This window comes from Piliocolobus tephrosceles, chromosome 4 (genome assembly GCF_002776525.5).
Source record: "Piliocolobus tephrosceles isolate RC106 chromosome 4, ASM277652v3, whole genome shotgun sequence".
Lineage (NCBI taxonomy): Eukaryota > Metazoa > Chordata > Mammalia > Primates > Cercopithecidae > Piliocolobus > Piliocolobus tephrosceles.
Genome location: NC_045437.1, coordinates 163,244,546 through 163,264,807, shown reverse-complemented (window position 1 = coordinate 163,264,807; position 20,262 = coordinate 163,244,546). Strand labels below are relative to the sequence as shown.

The 20,262-nt window shown below is 46.1% G+C and overlaps 2 protein-coding genes across 2 annotated transcripts in view; one reads left to right on the top strand and one right to left on the bottom strand.

Annotated features, from left to right (window-relative positions):
- The window catches only part of ALDH7A1 (aldehyde dehydrogenase 7 family member A1), a 53,637-nt gene extending 39,498 nt beyond the window's left edge, over window positions 1-14,139 (bottom strand). The window contains exons 1-5 of the mRNA XM_023197033.1: window positions 13,474-14,139; window positions 12,163-12,216; window positions 11,474-11,539; window positions 2,294-2,374; window positions 628-751 (exon numbers count right to left, since the gene is read on the bottom strand). Coding sequence (XP_023052801.1) covers window positions 628-751; window positions 2,294-2,374; window positions 11,474-11,539; window positions 12,163-12,216; window positions 13,474-13,875 — 727 coding nt within the window. The 5' untranslated portion in view covers window positions 13,876-14,139. The remainder of the gene's footprint in view (window positions 1-627; window positions 752-2,293; window positions 2,375-11,473; window positions 11,540-12,162; window positions 12,217-13,473) is intronic.
- Window positions 14,140-19,427: 5,288 nt separating this feature from the next.
- Window positions 19,428-20,262, top strand: part of PHAX (phosphorylated adaptor for RNA export) — a 26,441-nt gene continuing 25,606 nt past the window's right edge. Inside the window, exon 1 of the mRNA XM_023197026.1 lies at window positions 19,428-19,586. Within this exon, the coding sequence (XP_023052794.1) occupies window positions 19,491-19,586 (96 nt within the window). The 5' untranslated portion in view covers window positions 19,428-19,490. The remainder of the gene's footprint in view (window positions 19,587-20,262) is intronic.

Sequence of the window (20,262 nt, the reverse complement as noted above, 5' to 3'; positions counted from 1 at the left end):
ACTTAGATTCTTAAAACTGGGCTCTTTAAAGTTACAGCTCTTTGGGTATATTTCCAAATCATTTTACAGATGAGTTAAAAGTGTCTAACCATGCACTTGCCAACATTAAGTTTTATCTTTAAAACAAAAAGGTTCTTGATCTAACATTTTCATGTTTTAATTTGCATTTCTTTGAAAGATTGAGGATATTTTCACCTATTTATGTCACTTTAAATTTCTCTTATGGCCGGACACGGTGGCTCACGCCTGTAATCCCAGCATTTTGGGAGGCTGAGGCGGGCGGATCATGAGGTCAGGAGATGGAGACCATCCTGGCTAATGGTGAAACCCTGTCTCTACTAAAAATACAAAAACATTAGCCGGGCGTGGTGGCAGGCGCCTGTGGTCCCAGCTACTCGGGAGGCTCAGACAGGAGAATGGCGTGGACCCGGGAGGTGGAGCTGGCAGTGAGCCGAGATCGCGTCACTGCACTCCAGCCTGGGCGACAGAGCAAGACTCCGTCTCAAAAAAAAAAAAGAAAAGAAATTTCTCTTTTGCACAGTCCATAGCCAGAGTACTTTTTTTTTTTTTTTTTGGAGCTCTGTATATCAGAGTACAAAACTCAGCTTAACTAATTTCATTGCTTACTTTCAGAAGGCAAGATAGGTCCTCCAATCATCCGTGATAAACCAACAGCATAGTCACAGATATCCACATACTCCTGAACTTCACCCACACCTTCCACTAAGATTTTCCCCATCTCCAAAGATACCTAGAAATATAAAACGACAAGCAGAATTTTTCCAACAGAATTCACATTATAAACATTAAATTAAAGGGGAAGCAAAACATATTTTGTAAATGTAATAAACTGAGGAAAGTCTGTTTCATTTTCCAAAGAATTTTCAAACACAAGAATTGCCTTCACTTTTTCCTATCTACCTTGTTAATCTTTCCTCTAAGGAAAGAATTTTTAAAATACATAAAGTACAACCGGGCACAGTGGCTCATGCCTGTAATCCCAGCACTTTGGGAGGCCAAGGCGGGCGGATCACCTGAGGTCCGGAGTTCAAGACCAGCCTGGCCAACATGGTGAAACCACGTCTCTACTAAAAACACAAAAATTAGCCATACGTGGTGGCGCACACCTGTAATCCCAGCTACTTGGGAGGCTGAGGCAGGAGAATCACTTGAACCCGAGAGGGGGAGGTTGCAGTGAGCCAAGATCCTGCCATTGCATTACAGCCTGGGTGACAAGAGCAAGACTCCATCTCAAAAATAAATAAATTATTAAATAATAAATAAATAAAATATAATATAAACTACTTTTCTTAAAAACTCATCTAGCCAAGTGTGGTGGCCCATGCCTATAATCCCAGCACTTCGAGAGTCTGAGGCAGGCGGGTTCAAGACCAGCCTGGCCAACATTGTGAAACCCCATCTCTACTTAAAAAACACAAAAAACTGCTGGGCGCGGTGGCTCACGCCTGTAACCCCAGCACTTTGGGAGGCCGAGGTGGGCAAATCATGAGGTCAGGAGATCGAGACCATCCTGGCTAACATGGTGAAACCCCATCTCTACTAAAAATACAAAAAAATTAGCTGGGCGTGGTGGTGGGCACCTGTAGTCCCAGCTACTCAGGAGGCTGAGGCAGGAGAATGGGGTGAACCTGGGAGGCAAAGCTTGCAGTGGCCGAGATCGTGCCACCGCACTCCAGCCTGGGCGACAGAGCGAGACTCCGTCTCAAAAAAAGAAAAAAATTCAAAAACGTAGCCAGCCGTGGTGGCACAAGCCTGTAAGCCCAGCTACTCAGGAGGCTCAGGCAGGGAAATTGCTAGAACACGGGAGGCGGAAGCTGCAGTGAGCCAAGACTGTACCACTGCTCTCCAGCCTGGGTGACAGAGAGACTCCATCTCAAAAAAAATTTTTTAAAACCTCACAATCGGCCGGGCGCAGTGGCTCACACCTGTAATCCCAGCACTTTGGGAGGCTGAAGCGGGCGGATCACAAGGTCAGGAGATCGAGACCACGGTGAAACCTTGTCTCTACTAAAAATACAAAAAATTAGCCGGGCGCGGTGGCGGGCATCTGTAGTCCCAGCTACTCAGGAGGCTGAGGCAGGAGAATGGCAGGAACCCAGGAGGCAGAGCTTGCAGTGAGCCGAGATCGCGCCACTGCACTCCAGCCAGGGGGACAGAGCGAGACTCCGTCTCAAAAAAAAAAAAAAAAAACCTCATAATCTTATATATAGAAAAGCATGACAGCCTTATTCTCCACTCAAAGAATTGTGTATATACTACAAAAACACTTTACCAAGCTTCCTAGTACTTGGATCTTCTCCCGCAAGGCATCGCCAATCTGTCTTACAATTTCTCCTCGTTTTGGAGCAGGAATCTAAGAAAAGAATGCAATTTTTGTGTCTGATTCAAAGCATAAATTCATGTCTGTAACACAGTATTGGATGTGCGCTGTAAAAGAACAAAGTACAATCATATCAAAGACTTTTGATCATATCAAGACTGTGATATGGCCAGACACTAAAGCTAAAATAAGAAGCAAGGCATTCCTGGAGCAAATACCTACTGGAAGGCACAGAGAAGAAAAGGCAACAAATAACTACAAATTGCCATCAGGGTTATAAAGACAAAGGAAATAAAAAGGAAGCTGAGACAGAGAAAAACACCAAGATTGGAGGGGAAATGGGTAAGTTACTTTACCTAAAAGGTTGGCAGGAGGCCGGGTGCAGTGGCTCATACCTGTAATCCCAACACTTTGGAAGGCTGGGGGGTGGGGGGAGGGCAGATCACGAGGTCAGGAGTTCGAGACCAGCCTGGCCAACATGGTGAAACCCCGTCTTTACTACAAACACAAAAATTATCTGGGCATGGTAGCATGCGCCTGTCATCCCAGCTGCTCAGGAGGCCGAGACGGGAGAATTGCTTGAACCTTGGAGGCAGAGGTTGCAGTGAGCCGAGATCACGCCACTGCACTCCAGCCTTGGCAATAGAGTGAGACTCCATCTCAACAAAAAAAAAAAAAAAAAAAAAAAAAAAAAAAAAGGTTGGCAGGAAAAATCTCAAAGGAGGTAATATTGAAGCTGAAACCTGAAGAATGGGAAAAGTAAGTCACAGGAATATTCTTCCCAGGGATAAGAAAAAAACATGTAAGAGGGGTCCATGAAAAAAAAAGGGGCTGATCGGGAAAGCCAGTATGTCTAAAGCCAGAAGCTTGTAAGGTGTCGGAATCTTACTCCAGGTGCAATGTGAAGTCTTGAATGGCTTTTAAGGTGCAGAATAAGAGGATTTGCTTTGATTTTTAATATGCTATCTGACAAGTAGAGGATATGTTGAAGGGGAAAAGAGTAGAAGCAGGGAGATCAGTTAAGAATGTATTATAGGCCAGGCGCAGTGGCACACGCCTGTAATCCCAGCTTCGGGAGGCCAAGGTGGGTGGATCATCTGAGGTCAGTAGATCAAGACCAGCCCGGCCAACATGGTGAAACCTCGTCTCTACTAAAATTACAAAAAATGAGCCAGATGTGGTGGTGGGCACCTCTAATCCCAGCTAGTTGGGAGGCTGAAGCAGGAGAATCATTGGAACCCAGGAGGCGGAGGCTGCAGTGAACCGAGATCATGATCATGCCACTGCACTCCAGCCTGGGCAACAAGAGCAAGACACTGTCTCAAAAAAAAAAAGACTACAGAGACTTAGTCTTAAGACTGCAGTGGTGGCTGGGCACGGTGGCTCATGCCTATAAACCCAGCACTTTGGGAGGCCAAGGCAGGCGGATCACAAGGTCAGGAGATGGAAAACATTCTGGCTAACATGGTGAAACCCCATCTCTACTAAAAATGCAAAAAATTAGCTGGACATGGTGGCGGGCACAAAAAATTAGCTGGGCATGGTGGCAGGCGCCTGTAGTCCCAGCTACTCGGGAAGCTGAGGCAGGAGAATGGTGTGAACCTGGGAGGCGGAGCTTGCAGTGAGCCAAGATCGCATCACTGCACTCCAGCCTGGGCGACAGAGCGAGACTCCATTTCAAAAAAATAAAAAGATTGCAGTGGTAACAAGGGGAACAACAAGTGGATTCAGCGTCTATTTTGGGAGTAGAATTGAAAGGACACACAGATGCAGGAAATGAAGAGCATAAAAGAACTCAGGATGACTTTCAGGTTTCTAGCTTCAATAGCTGGGTAGATGGAAGTATAATTACTGGGATGAAGAAGACTTGAAGGGAAACATCAGGTTTTGGGGGTAAAGAGCACAGCTTATGTCATAAAGTTTGAGATGTGATTCATGAATGAGACACAATTTCTCCAACTGTGACCATCACTCCCTCTCTCCCATCAAGTTCTTCCCAATTCTGCCTCTCCTTCAAAGTATAGCTAAGGCTGGACATGGTGGCTCACACCTGTAATCCCAGCACTTTGAGAGGCCAAGGCAGGTGGATCACTTGGCGTCAGGAGTTCAAGACGAGCCTGGCCAACATGGTGAAACCCCATCTTTACTAAAAATACAAAAATTAGCCAGGCATGGTGGCAGGTGCCTGTAATCCCAGCTACTCGGGAGGCTGAAACAGGAGAATCACTTGAACCCAGGAGGGGGAGGTTGCAGGGAGCTGAGATCCCACCATTGCACTCCAGCCTGGATGACAAGAGTGAAATTCCATCTCAAAAATAAAAACATAAAAAAATAAAGTACAGGTAAAAGGAACACTCCCCTCCATCAAACCTTCCCCAGGCACAGGCCAGTCACACCCTCCCCCTAACTCCCACTGCTCCTCATCGCAGCACTGCTCACACTTGCCTCACAGAACTTGACTGTGAGCTCAAGGCTTTTCCTTGCTCTCTCTTCTCCCCAAGTGTCTCATCATGTCTTAGCACAGCTTTTCTGGTCACTTTGCAATCTATTAACATTTAAAACATTCCTACCCTTTGTTTTATTTATTTATTTATTTATTTTTTGAGACTGGGTCTTGCTCTGTTGCACCCAGGCTTGAGCGCAGTGGCACGATCTCGGCTCACTGCAACCTCCGCCTCTTGGGTTCAAGCAATTCTCCTGCCTCAGCCTCCCAAGTAGCTGGGATTACAGGCACCTGCCACCATGCCTGGCTAATTTTTTGTATTTTTAGCAGAGATGGGGTTTCACCATGTTGGTCAAGCTGGTCTCAAACTCCTGATCTCAGGTAATCCGCCCGCCTCGGTCTCCCAAAGTGCTGGGATTACAGGCATGACATTCCTACCCTTTAACTAAGCAGTTCGGCTTACAGAAACTGAGCTTATACATAAGTATGCAAAAGTATAGGTACAATGATATTCACTGCAGTGCTGTTTCTAGTAAAGAAAAAAATAAAACCATCCAACTGTCCATCAGCACATGATTGGTTAATTATGGAACAGTGATAAAATAAGGTCGATTTTTATGGGAAAACATTGAAAAGCTATGATAGGATAATAGAAAACAAGAGAACACTTACGGTAACTAAACTTTTGCTTAAATTTGGAGGAACATATACCAAGCTGTTCACAATGGTTTTTTCTGGTGAGTGAAATTATAACAGATTTTCATCCACAATTTATATGTTTGCAATGTCTGTCATTTTCACAATATATGCACACTTTTGGAAACAGGAAACAAAAACCTGTAGCATTAAATCAATCAGCACACAACCTATACATTTCCTAGCACATGGTGTGGGTTTAATGATGTTTCAATTGAATTTAGTGAGCACATTTATACGTTTAGTTAAGTTGGTTAATTTCAACTCAGAATGGCCAGTATACATGGCCTTTTACCTCCCATTCTGGACACATTTTATTCAGTCAGTCTTCTCAACAGATAATCATTGCACATGTTCTATGTGCCAGATACTGTGCTACTCCCTGGATACTCTACTGCAAATGAGGCAGTTACAATTCTTGCTCTCTATAGAGTTGACAGTCCATGGGGACGATAAAGGCAAGAAACAGGCAAGTATAATCTAATGTGGCAAATGCCACAGAAGGGGAGCTAGATTTCACAACTGGAGCAATCTGAAGTAGGCTTTTTACAAGTTTAGAGTTTAGGGCTAAGACCTAAAACATGCCAGATGTTGTGAAGAGGTAGGCAAAGTAGCGGAAAAGCATGGGGATAGAGGGGTACAGAGCATACGTAAAGGCTGAAAAGCAAGAGAAAGTGGTTTTGGAAAATTATGGCTGGGGATGGTGGTTCACACCTCTATTCCCAGCACTTTGGGAGGCCGAGGCAGGTGGATCATTTGAGATCAGGAGTTCAAGACCAGCTTGGCCAACATGGTGAGACCCTGTAAACACAAAAATTAGCCACGCGTGGTGCCCGTAATCCCAGGTTCTCAGGAGGCTGAGGCAAGAGAATCACTTGAACCCAGGAGGCAGAGGCTGCAGTGTGCCGAGATCACACCACTGCACTCCAGCCTGGGTGACAGAGTAAGACTCCACTCTTTCTTACCAGAGATGAGAGGGAAAATGAGGACACATGGGGATGCAGAGGGCAGAAATGGGCCCCATTCTGTGCTGAAACTGGCTCATGGAAGAAAGCAGCAAGTCTATTCCTTAGAAAGAAATCAATTTCTATAAGCTACCTTTCCATATGTTTCACTTTGTTTCCATTTCCCTTAAAGAAAAATGTTCCTTTTGAAAACTTCTAGAATTGGCCAGACGCAGTGGCTCATGCCTGTAATCCTAGCACTTTGGGAGTCCGAGGTGGGTGGATCACTTGAGGTCAGGAGTTCGAAACCAGCCTGGCTGACATGGTGAAACCCCATCTCTACTAAAAATATTTTTAAATTGGTGGCGGGCACCTGTAATCCCAGCTACTTGGGAGGTTGAGGTAGGAGAATCGCTTGAACGGGGGAGGCGGGGGTTGCAGTGAGCCGAGATGGCGCCATTGCACTCCAGCCTAGGCAACAAGAGCAAAACTCTGTCTGAAAAAAAAAAAGAAAAGAAAAAGAAAAATTCTAGAATTAACTCGAACTACATGAAACTTTGGTTTGTCCTAACACAGTCAAGGCCAGCCAAACGGACGAGGGCCAAGCAAAGAAGCCTCACATGAGGGAGGATCGAGACAGGAAAGCTTCTGTGACGAGAAGGGGGTCAAGCTTTGGTCTGTTCTTACTGAGCCTCTCTAAGTCCCTGACCTATTGGCAGGAGCCCCAGAGCACAGTTAGGAAAAACTCTGCCTCTTTGCTAAACCCTGAACTCACTTGCTTAACTCAAAATCAAACAAGTAGGATCCCCAACTGACTCTACTATTACCCAGTAAAGCAACCTGTTCCCACTTAGCACCCCCATTCTATTTATTGGGAGGTCTAAAAAGCACCAGAAGTATGAGAAAGGATATTAGGTGCAGAGTCTGGCATGGTGAGCAAGACTTGACTGCCAAATAAGATCCTGAATGTGAAAATAGCAACAAAAGAAAGTACAGCCCAATATTTAAGAAAGATCATAATGTCAGCTGGCACTCCCTAGGGCAAAGATAGATTTTAAAACCGGTTTTTAAAAACCAGTTTTTAAATCTGAGGCGGGTAGATCACTTGAGGTCAGGAGTTCAAGACCATCCTGGCCAACATGGTGAAATCCTGTTCTCTACTGAAAAACACACAAAAAAAATTTTTTTGCAGTGGCTCATGCCTGTAGTTCCGGCTACTCAGGAAGATGAAGCAGGAGAATTGCTTGAGTCTAGGAGGCGGAGGTTGCAGTGAGCCAAGATCATGCCACTGCACTCCAGCCTGGGCAACAGAGCAAGACTCAGTCTCAAAAAAAGAAAGAAAAAAAAAAAACAGTTCAGGAAAAGACAAGACCTTGAATTCATATAAACTCTTTTTTATTTTTTTCAAATGTGTTTGTATTTACCCTGGATAAATAGACACATACAATAGACGTTTCTAGTCAGAAGACAACATGTTAAGTTGCACTAGCATTCAAAACAGTATATGCAAAGAGTGAACCCTCATGTAAATTGTGTACTTTAGTTAATAATAACACATCAACAATGGCTCATCAGTTGTAACAAAATATGACATACTGATGCAAAACGTTAATAATAGGGAAAATGGCCAGGTGTGGTGGCTCATGCCTGTAATCCCAGCACTTTGGGAGGCTGAGGTGGGCAAACTGCTTGGGTCCAGGAGTTTGAGACCAGCCTAGGCAACAGAGCAAAACCTCATCTCTACAAAAAAATACAAAAATTAGCCAGGTGTGGAGGAACATGCCTGTAATCCTAGTTACTAAGGAGGCTGAGATAGGAGGATTGCTTGAGCCCAGGAGGTCGAAGCTGCAGTGAGCCGCAAGCTGTGAACATGCCACTGTACACTAGCCTGGGTGACAGAGTGAGACTCTGTCTTAAAAAAAAAAAAAAAAGGAAACTTGGTAAGAGGAATGAGGGAGTAACGGAAATTCTGTACTTTCTACTTGTTTTTCTGTAAACTTAAAACTGTTCTAAAAAATAAAAGTCTATTAATTTTTTTTTTCTTTGAGATGGAGTTTTGCTCTTATTGCCCAGGCTGGAGTGCAATGGCTCAATCTCGGCTCATGGTAACCTCCACCTCCCAGGTTCAAGTGATTCTCCTGCCTCAGCCTCCCAAGTAGCTGGGATTACAGGTGCGCACCACCACGCCTGGCTAATTTTGTATTTTTAGTATAGACAGGGTTTCTCCATGTTGGTCAGGCTGGTCTCGAACTCCCAGCCTCAGGTGATCCGCCCACCTTGGCCTCCCAAAGTGTTGGGATTACAGAATTTTTTTTTTTAATATGTTCTCCAACTTAAAACTTTTAATTAAAAAGCTTTAATGTCGAAAATGCAAACTTGGGGAAGACAGAAAAGATCACACACAGGCTGTCACTTCACACTTGGAAGGTTGCACAGCGGCTGGACAGAGGCGCTCCTCACTTCCCAGATGGGGCGGCAGCCGGGCAGAGGTGCTTCTCACTTGCCAGACGGTGGGCAGCTGGGCAGAGGGGCACCTCACTTCCCTGACAGTTGGGCACCTGGGCAGAGGCGCCCCTCACCCCAGACCGTGGGATGGCCGGACAGTGGCGCTCCTCACATCCCAGATGGGGTGGCGGCTGGGCAGAGGCGCTCCTCACTTCCCAGAGGGGGTTGCAGGCCCGGCTAATTTTTGTGTTTTTAGTAGAGACGTCTCTAATAAAAAATACAAAAAACTAGCCGGGCGAGGTGACGGGCGCCTGCAGTCCCAGCTACTCGGGAGGCTGAGGCGGGAGAATGGCGTAAACCCAGAAAGGCAGGAAATTACTTGAACCTGGAAGGCAGAGGTTGCAGTGAGTGGAGATCACACCACTGCACTACAGCCTGAGTGACAGAGCAAGACTCCTTCTCAAAAGAAAAAAGTATATACGTATAGGAAAACAACAATTTAAAAAAAATTACACAGCTGGGCATGGTGGTTCACGTCTGTAATCACAGCACTTTGGGAGGCCAAAGAGGGCAGATCATTTGAATTTAGGAGTTCGAGACCGCCCTAGGCAATACAGTGAAACCCCATCTCTACAAAAAATGCAAAACAATTAGCCAGGCATGGTGGTGTGTGCATGTAATCCCAGCTACTTGGGAGGCTGAGATGGGAGGATCTCCTGAGCCCAGAAGGCAGAGGTCACAGTGAGCCGGGATTGACTCACTGCACTCCAGCCTAGGTGACAGAGCCAGATCCTGTCTTTAAGAAAAAAAAAAAAAAAAAAAAAAAAGCCATAACTCTAGGATGGTAGGCAATGCAATCATCACAGGTTACAGGTCACAAAATTTTATACACACCATGTATATATGAATGTACAATAATAACAGCTACGAAAGAAATACATAAAAGACTGGAAGGAAATGCACCAAAACCTAAACCTAATCATCATTTTGCATTGCAGAGTTGGGGTAAAGGGACTAAATTTGTTTATATTATTTACAGCATCAATCTTTTCTTAAAAAAAAATAAAAAGAATATTTATTACTTTTATGATCAGAAATAAATAAAAGTAAGTTTTTAAAACAATGAAGGACACTGTTTTGGACACTATTCTCTATCCAGGTAGGGTGAACTTTACCTAGCACACTGTTTACTTGTGGAAGTGGTATCTTTCTGCCCAAAGACACTTTTGATTGTGTATAATGGAACCCTAGGCCATACTTCTATCCATAATTAGAGGAAAGATGTGCTTCATGCTTTACACAAAGACGTCTCTTGGCTGATTAAAAAAAAAAGAAAAAAAAAAGTTTCATCCAACCCAGGGCTCTCTTGGACAGGTTGCTACTCTGCAACCCACCCCAACCCCACCCAACCCCCCTTGCAATCATTGACTCAGAGAAAATACTGCAGCTCAGCAGTCCCTCACCCAGCAGCACAGGGTTTAACTCAAATGTATGGAGGCTTTTCCTGTGCCAGGCTCTCCAGTAAACACTTTAAATGATTAACTCATTTAACCCTCCCAGAAGGTAGGCACCCTCAGTCTTTTCTTTTTACAAGACAAAGCACACTGAGGATGGGGGTACTGGGAAGGTTGGGAAATCAGGCTATCCCGGTTCGGTTCGCCTTTACTCTCCCCTTCTCAGGAGCCTAGCCCCCACCTAGTGATGAGTCAGTGTGGCCAGCCCAGCACCAGTTACAGTTCCTAAATTTGCTCATTCAACCAATGGTGGAGACTCAGAGACCAAGGAGGCTGCTGACTCTGCCTCACAGCCTGATTAGACAGTCAAGGAATATGAGCTTCTGGCCCTGAGAAAGGGATGCTGCCATTGCTCTTTTTTTTTTCTTTTTTTTGAGACGGAGTCTCCCTCTGTCACCCAGGCTGGATGGAGTGTAGTGGCGCTATCTTGGCTCACTGCAGCCTCCGCCTCCCAAGCTCAAGCAATTCTACTGCCTCAGCCTCCCGAGTGGACTGGATTACACGTGCCACCATGTTCGGCTAATTTTTGTATTTTTACTAGAGACAGGGTTTCACCACGTTGGCCAGGCTGGACTCAAATTCCTGACCTCATATGATCCACCTGCCTCAGCCTCCTAAAGTGCTGGGATTACAGGTGTGAGCCACCAGGTCCGGTCTGCTGCTGTTCTTTAAACTAGGAATGCTGACCTATTACTGAGATACTCCCAGACAAATCTGGCAGGGGGAGAGAGGAAGAGCAAATGAATATATCTAGCATAGGTCTTCTATTCATTTCCTATTTAATTATAAATTCAAGTAATTTCAGTGAAGAATAGTGTTCACAGCTCAAGTTTATACTATACCAGCACAAAGTTTTAATTCATTTACATTTACCCATTCAATGAATGGCAAGTACAGAAAAGGCACTACCCTAGAAATATGGCAGAGGTGTTACCAAGACAGCAGGAGCCCTAGTACAGTATCACAGCCCCCAAGGAGCTCACATTTTAACAAGGCAGCACTGACCTGCCTATCAGATGTTTATGTATCTCATTGCTTACAATAGGCAAAGTGACCTCTTCTGAATTCTCGAAACAAAGGTCATACTTACATCTGCCCAGATTTTCCATGCTTCTTTTGCTTTCTTTACAGTTTCTTCATAGTCTGCCACACTGGCCTAAATTAAGAAGTAGGGGGACAGAGAGGGGGAAATAAAGAAAAGTGATGACGATCTTCTAGAACACACAAATATTTTCAGAAGAGAACTGGAAAATCTCTAGGGTTCCCTAACATTTATGGCTGAGAAGGATTCCCACAGTCTACACTCCCAAAAACTAGCTAGAACCTGGTAAAACAGGTTGGAATCCAGCTATGCTTTAAAACCTTGCTTTTCAAAGCAAATCTGTCAGCTTCATCTGGGAACAACATGTGAGGCATATTAGAAATGCAGAACCTTGAGCTCCAACCCAGACTTCAGAAATCAGAAGCTTTATTCTAACAAAATCCTCAGATACTTCAGAAGCACTGTCTTAAATGGCCCTCTGCCTAGTCTTTCTATGCTTCACCTTTTCTATGGTTCTTTCCTTTTCACGCCCCCACCCAAGGGAGGACAGTCTCCCCCAGACGGTCCTAAATGTCCAGTGAAAAATAAACATATGATCCTCTGCATTTGTGATTTTGTATTACTCTTGACCTGCCTAACTGGCTTCTGCCTCTAAAGAAAGCCTGCACAAACTCCTTGTGTGTAATCTGAATTAAACACACACCCACACACACACACACACACACACACACTCTTACCTGTCGGACTCTTGCTATTGGCTCATTGTTAGCAGGGCAATAGGTCGTAATAACCTTAAAACAAAAGGATGATGATCATGTATAGAAAACGTAATCCCTTCTGAATAGACCAAACAGGAGGAAGAAAAACAAGAGAGGAAAAAATGATATAATATCTGAACTCAAAAACCTTAGGTTAACTTCTGTTACATATAAACCACTCTACAGAGGTTGTCTTTCATTTCTGACTTAAACATTAGAAACTACCTTTACTGCAAAACTCTCCCCTGATATCTCAATATTAGGTGTATAAACAAAAGCTTTAATGTAACCAGTTATTTTGCCTCTTTTTCCGTTAATAACAGCCCAAACTGACTAGTTTTAATTATTCCTTCTCTCCCTTACTAGTGACAAGTCATCTCTGCTCAGAGATGAAATGGCCAAGGCGGGAAAACCATGGGAAAGGCCTGTGTCCACACCAGTTGGAGAGGTCTCAGGTCAACAATGAAAGGGAAAATCAAGGCACAGCTAAAAAGGCCTAATGATCAGATACTACATGGAAACCAAGATTAAACACTGAGATTTGACGAGCAATTAAAATTATCTGTATCTCCTACAGCCACTAATAACAAAAAGGAAGAAGTGGGTTCCCTTTACCAAGGCAGGTTCATTACAACGTCCAACAAAGTTTAACTGTTATATAACATCTTCTTATAAAAAACTTTCTTTTTAAAAAACTCTGGACGATAACAACCTTCCCTTCCCTTTGTATTCTATAAAACATTGTATTGAGCAGTAACGGGCATCAGGTGCGGTGTTAAGCCCTGGGCAACGGAGAAATGCTGAAAACCCAGTCCTCAAAGGAGTTCACAACCCAACGTAAAACATGGCAGGATTTCAGCAAGTCCGAGCTTGCAAACTCCCAAGGAATTCAGGAAGAAAGATAACTTTAAACTACACTGAAGAACGTTACCTGCGGTGCATGTCACAGGTGAAGAGCCAAAGTTAAGCTCTAAATTAAGATCAGTTGCACCCCTCAATGTGCCACATTTCTCACTACAGATCCAAGACCACAAGGTTTTAAAGATGAGCGGGAAGTTTAGCCCCCTACAGCTCCAAAATGACTTCGATTCTGCATAGCACACAAGGACCTAAAATCTAAGTTTTCATTTTAAAGGCACCCTACACGAGAAAACTTTTACTGTGGAGCTTCAAAATCTCCCATTCTGTACTACCTCCTCCAGCGCCAGCGGGGACTCGGTAGGTCAGTGCCCGCCCGGCCTCCTCGAGCGAACCCCGGCGGCTGCACAGATTTCTTAAGCGCCCGCATACCTCTCCCCGGCCTCCCCAGCTTCCATTATACACGCCTTCGTTTTCCTCGCGGAGCCCCAGCTCTTTCAGCCACGCATACTGGGGTTGATTGATGAGGAGAGTGGACATGAAGGCGGCAGGCCTGCTCCAAGGTCCAGGGAGCTTGCTGGTCTTTGCAGCGTGCACACACAGCGCGCGGGGTAGACGCCACATACTGAGCCCAGAATTCGGAAGGAGCCTAAGGCCGGTAGAGTGGCTGAAATAGAGCCCCGCCCCCCGCCCGGAAGAACCCATAGGGCAGACCCGATCCCTCCCACGGGGTACGACCCCGCCACCGCCCCGTCGGCCCCTGGTCTTCCGGAGATGCCTGCGGCTGAATCCTGCCTGGAACAATGGGAGCGCCATAGGGACTGCTGCTGCCATCTGGTGAAAGACTCCGGGAGCCACGGCTCCAGCTAGGAATTCTTTTCAGCAAAATATTGCCGCTGGAGTACAGCAGACTATAGCAGGGGTTCTGAAACTGTAAAATGCATGAAGTTACCTGGTCGTCGTGGTAAATGCTCATTCTGATTCAGTAAGTCTGGGCTAGGGTCGGAGAACCGACATTCCTAAACAGCTCCTTAGCGATGGCGATGCCTCTGGTCCCTGGAGTAGCCAAGGGAGGGTTTGTATTGGGGGGCGGGGGAAGGGTTGTTTGTTTTCACTGTTTTGGTAAATTACAAATTAAAGATTTGTAATTAATGATAAATATTAGATTGTTGCATTTCCTCTATAAATACTCTGCCTCGGTATATTCTTACTTTATTTTTTATTTATTTATTTTGTTTTTTTGGAGACGGAGTTTCGATCTTGTTGCCCGAGCTAGAGTGCAATGGCGCGATCTTGGCTCACTGCAACCTCTGCCTCCCGGGTTCAAGCGGATTCTCCTGCCTCAGCCTCCCGAGTAGCTGCGATTACAGGTGTATGCCACCACACCCAGCTAATTTTTTTGTATTTTTAGTAGAAACGGGGTTTCACCATGTTAGCCAGGCTGGTCTGGAACTCCTGACCTGAGATGATCTGCCCGCCTCAGTCTCTCAAAGTCCTGGGATGACAGGTGTGAGCCACTGCATCCAGCCTATTCTTGCTTTTTTTTTTTTTTTTTTTTTTTTTTTTTAGAGGGAGTCTGGCACTGTTGCTGGGGCTGGAGTCCAATGGCTCAATCTCAGCTCACTGCAACCTCCACCTTCCGGGTTCACGCGATTCTCCTGCCTCAGCCTCCTGCGTGGCTGGGATTTCAGGCGCCCACTACCACACTTGGCCAATTTTTTGTATTTTGAGTATTGAGGGGGGTTTCACTATATTGGCTAGACTGGTCTCGAACTGCTGACCTCGTGATCCACCCGCCTCAGCCTCCCAAAGTGCTGGGATTACAGGTATGAGCCACCGCACCTGGCTCTTACTTTTCTTTTTTTTTTTTTTTTTTTTTTTGAGATGGAGTCTTGTTCTGCCGCCCAGGCTGGAGTGCAGTGGCTGGATCTCAGCTCACTGCAAGCTCCACCTCCCAGGTTTAGGCCATTCTCCTGTCTCAGCCTCCTGAGTAGCTGGGACTACAGGCGCCCGCCACCTCGCCCGGCTGGTTTTTTTTTTTTTTGTATTTTTTAGTAGAGACGGAGTTTTACCGTGTTAGCCAAGATGGTCTCGATCTCCTGACCTTGTGATCCGCCCGTCTCGGGCTCCCAAAGTGCTGGGATTACAGGCTTGAGCCACCGCGCCCGGCCTCCGGCTCTTACTTTTAAATAATAAAGACAGTTTTGATCAATTTCCTTCATTCTCCATTTCTTCTGTCTTCCTACACTATCCTTTCACTCATCCATGCCCCATCTCATTTCGCAATAACTGGGCCGACCCTATAAGACGGAAATACTAATATCTCAATTGGCATTATTTGAACATGAGTTTAAAATATGCTTGCCCATGCTAGAGTGCAGTGGCAAGATCATGGCTTACTGAAGTCTCAACCTCCAGGGCTCTAGTGATTCTCCTACCTCAACCTCCCGAGTCGCTGGGACTACAGGCATGCTACCACACCCAGCTAATTTTTGTGGGTTTTTTGTAAAGATGGGGTACCCCATGTTGCCCAGGCTGGTCTGCACCTCTTGGCTCAAGGGATCTGCCCACCTCGGCCTCCCAAACTGCTGGGATTACAGGCTTGAGCCACCACTCCTGGCCCCTTTCATCTCTGCATTCAAGCATGAGCTTTATCTCTTCCACCCTTATAATAAAAATGATTTGAACAAACACTCTGCATGTATCAAGCAGCTACCAGAAACTACAGTTAGTACTAGGCATACACGCATGATGCTTCCTTTTGTAAATGCTACGGTTTTTTCCTATTAGGGCAAGGACCATCTCTGACTCGTCCTTGCATTGCTCCACAGTTCCTAGCATTGTTCCAAGTTTATGCTCACTTATATGAGTGTATGAACAAATGAACCAATAAATAACACCTTCGAATGAGTAGCAATGCCCTATCTGACATCGGTAATCTCTATCAACAACCCTGCTGCTGTCTTCCATCTACACGGAGGACCACAGTGCTAATTTTTCTAATTTTAATTCTCAGACTTCTTTTTTTCTTTCTCTTTTTTTTTGAGGCAGAGTCTCACTCTGTCCCCAGGTTGGAGTACAGTGGCGCGATCTCAGCTCACTACAACCTCCACCTCCCAGGTTCAAGTGATTCTCCTGCCTCAGCCTCCTGAGTAGCTGGGACTACAGGCACGCACCATCACACCCAGCTAATTTTTGTATTTTTAGTAGAGACAGGGTTTCACCATGTTGGCCAGGATGGTCTTGATTTCCTGACCTTGTGATCCACCCACCTCAGCCTCCCAAAGTGCTGGGATTACAGGCATTAGCCACTGCACCCAGCTAATTCTCAGACATTTTAACTGACTCTCATCACTTTCTATCAGCCAACAAGATTCTTTGTCTGCATATCCCAAAACCGCATTATTTATTCTCTTCTCTTCCATTCACTTCCACGAAATTAAAACACATAGACAGATGCACTGAGGATTAGGAGCAATACATAGTGTCCTCAAGGAGTGTTGGCTTCCCTCTCTTCAAGTCAAGAAGAGAAGTGTGGCCATCCTTCTAAACCAATTCTGGCTGGCTTGGCACAGTGGCTCATACCTGTGATCCCAGAACTTTGGGAGACCAAGGTAGAAGGATCACTTGACTAATCAGGAGTTCGAGACCAGCCTGGCCAACACGGTGAAACCCCATCTCTACTAAAAATACAAAAATTAGCCAGATGTGGTGGTGCACATCTGCAGTCCTAGCTACTTGGGAGGCTGAGCCTGGAGAATTGCTTAAACCCAGGAGGTGGAAGTTGCAGAGCACCAAGATCATACCATTCTATTCCAGCCTGGGGGACACAGCAAGACCCTGTCTCAAAAAATAACTAAATAAGCCGATTCTGGGAAAATAGGCACCAGCAACTGCTCACATTGAAAATAGGGATTGCATCCTTCTTCTACCTTGTTTTTTCAAAACTCCTGTTAGCCCTGCTTAACAGGAGTTCAGGAAAAATCAGAAATGATGAATTGTAATGAGGCTGAGCAGAAAGAGACAGAATTAAATGAATCATATATGAAAGCACTTTGAAAACTGCAAAGCCCTATAGAAATGAAAATGTAGTGGCTAAACTCAGGACACCTTAAAACAGTTCTGTATTAAAAGTGGCAGAGGAACCAGGTACTGTGGCTCACGCCTGTAGTCCCAGCACTTTGGGAGACCAGGGAGGGCAAATCAAGAGTCAGGGCGATCAGGAGTTCGAGACCAGCCTGACCAACATGGTCAAATGCCGTCTCTGCTAAAAATACAAAAATTAGCCAAGCCTGGTGGTGCATGCCTGTATTCCCAGCTATTTGGGAGGCTGAGGGATGAGAATCACTTGAACCCGGGAGGCAGAGGCTGCAGTGAGCCGAGATTTTGCCACTGCACTCCAGCCTGGGAGACAGAGCAAACCTGTCTCAAAAAGAAGAAAGAAAGAATTTAATAGACAGGAGGCCACCCACGCCGTGTGGGAGACAGGGTTATTACTCAATCAATCTCTTGGAGAATTCAGGGACTAGTGTTTTCCAAAGATAGTTTGGGGAAGGGATGGAATGGCTAAGCAATGGGTTCTTGCTGCTTATTGGCTGCGGATGCAGTCATTGGGGTGTGGGAAATTGTCCTCAAGCAGGTCAATAGCTTCTGTGTGGGACCACAGAAGCGGTTAGAGCTTCAGGTGGAACCATTGGGTAGTCAGACAGGCAAAATACCTGAAAAGATATCTCAAAATGCCAATCTTAGGGTCTACAATAGTGATGTTATCTGGAAGAGTAATTGGAAAAGTTGCATACCTTGTGACCTCTGGAATAATGACTGGCAACAGTTTATGTCTACACTTTAGCAGAATTCAGCCCCCTTTATCCTTCTACCCTGGTGATCTCTTATTAGCTTTACAAAGGCGGTTGGCTTTTGGGGAAGGGTTATTATCATTTAAACTATAAACCAAATATCTCCCAAAGTTACACTGACTGGCCCAAGCCCAGGAATAATTAAGGGCAGCTTGAAAGCTAAAAGCAAAATAGGGGTTAGCTAGATCAGATGTCTCCCACTGCCATAATTTTCTCACTGTTACAATTTTTACAAAGGCGATCCAAGATAATCTTTAAAGAATGGGGTGGGTTGAGGGAAGGGCCTTCCAGGCCGAGTGAACAGCAAATGCAGAGGGCTTGCCTGAGGAACAACAGGTTCAGCGCGCCAGCGGGTGGGGAGGGGGACACACCAGGACCAGTGACCTGGTGCCCAGTCCACATAACCTTGTTTGCCATTGTAAAAAGTAAAATAGAGGTTCCTCCTCAAAGACTTTCCTCCCCATCTAATTAGGAATAAATAGTAATCTCTCTTAAAAGCAAAATTTATTCAAAGACCTGTGCTAACATTCTTAAGTATCTGCTAGCTATAATAAAATAAATGTACTTTATGTTCTTAGCTCCCACAATTTAGCCTAAATATTTGCCCTGGCATGCTTATACTAGTCCAAGCAAGCATTAGGTCATAGCCTGTTCCTCTTCGTTATTTAAAAGTGTTTTTATCTTTCTCCGCATTCCACAAGGTACTTCTTCCTTCGGGTTTGTTCTCCTCTACCTTTGCCTCTTTTAAAAAGTTCCAAGTTGCTAGCCAATCCCAAGGAATACAAAATGTGAGGTCCTGTTCCAGCCAATAAAAACCAGCCACAGCAGTAAGGTAAACGCCTCAGCTTATAAATGACCCCCTCTCCTTTGTTCAGTGTACTCTCCTGGCAAAACTGCTGGTGGACGTACCCTTTCTGCAGAAAGTAAAAATGGCCTTACTCAATAAATTAAATTTATGTTCAAGTGCTATTTCTTTATGACACCGAAAAACAAACATTTCAAACACCATGCTGAGAACTCAGTCCTTGTTTTGGGGAGGGGTGCACTTGGAAGATTCCAGCTAAGGTACAATTGTCCCTCGGTTTCACGGGTCATTGTTTTCAGGACCCCCACAGATACCAACATAGGCCATGCTCAAGCCCCTTATATTATGTGGTGGTGCACAGTGCGTCCTTCCCATCCGCAGGTTCGGCATCCGTGGATAGGGAGGGGATACAGAGGGCGGGCTATACCGCTTGAAAGTCTTCCCTGGAAGCAATATGTAGAGTGGATTATGGAGAAGCAAAAATGGAAGCGGGGAGGCTTGTCCAGAGCATACAGGCGAAGGATGTACGGCCAAGGGGGAATCCCAGACGACCGCGATTCGTGACATATTTTTGTTTGCACGAAAATAAAGTTTGAAAGAGAAGTGTTGGGGGAACAAGGGATTCATTTTCCCGGGTAGTTGAAATGCAATGGCTACGCCTCAGGCCGCTGCAACAGGCTGGCCTCCGTGCGGGGGCGCCCAAACAGGCGCGCCGCGGCGCCTTCCGGCCGCACCGCCGGAAGTACTCTCCTGACCCTCCGCCGCGCAGCTCATCGCACCGCAGGAAGATGGCGTTGGAGGTCGGCGACATGGAAGATGGGCAGCTTTCCGACTCGGATTCCGACATGACGGTCGCACCCAGCGACAGGACGCTGCAGTTGCCGGTGAGTGTGAAAGGAGGGTGGGTTATCGTGGCTGGGCGCGCCGAGCCTCGGCCGCAGGAAGCGCGCAGGCGGCGGTGAGGCCGCAGGAAGCGCGCAGGCGGCTGCTGGGTCAGTGGCGGCTGAAGGAGCGAGCAGGCGTTCCCCGGGCGGGCTCATGGAGCCCGGGCTGCAGGGCCGGCAGCGGCTGGGCGTGCGAGCCCCGACCCGGCGGCTCCCTGCGAGGCCGGGCGCGCGAGCCCTGGCGCCTCTTGGAGGCTGGCTTGGCGGCGGTCTCTTGGCCGTTTCACTTCCACCTACCGCTCTTTCTTTATTTCTAAACTTAGGGCTTCCCCACTCCAGCGCCGCTAGGTGACCATTAAGGGGCAGATTTTGCCAGATACATAGCATCTGGGGACATCGGCCTGAAACAGCCTCTGGTGCTCCTTTTCTCCCTGAGCGGGAGACTGAGGCCCAGGAATGAAGTTTATCGCTCACTTAAAGAGCTGGTTTTGCCGGGCGCGGTGGCTCAAGCCTGTAATCCCAGCACTTTGGGAGGCCGAGACGGGCGGATCACGAGGTCAGGAGATCGAGACCATCCTGGCTAACACGGTGAAACCCCGTCTCTACTAAAAATACAAAAAATTAGCCGGGCGAGGTGGCTGGCGCCTGTGGTCCCAGCTACTCGGGAGGCTGAGGC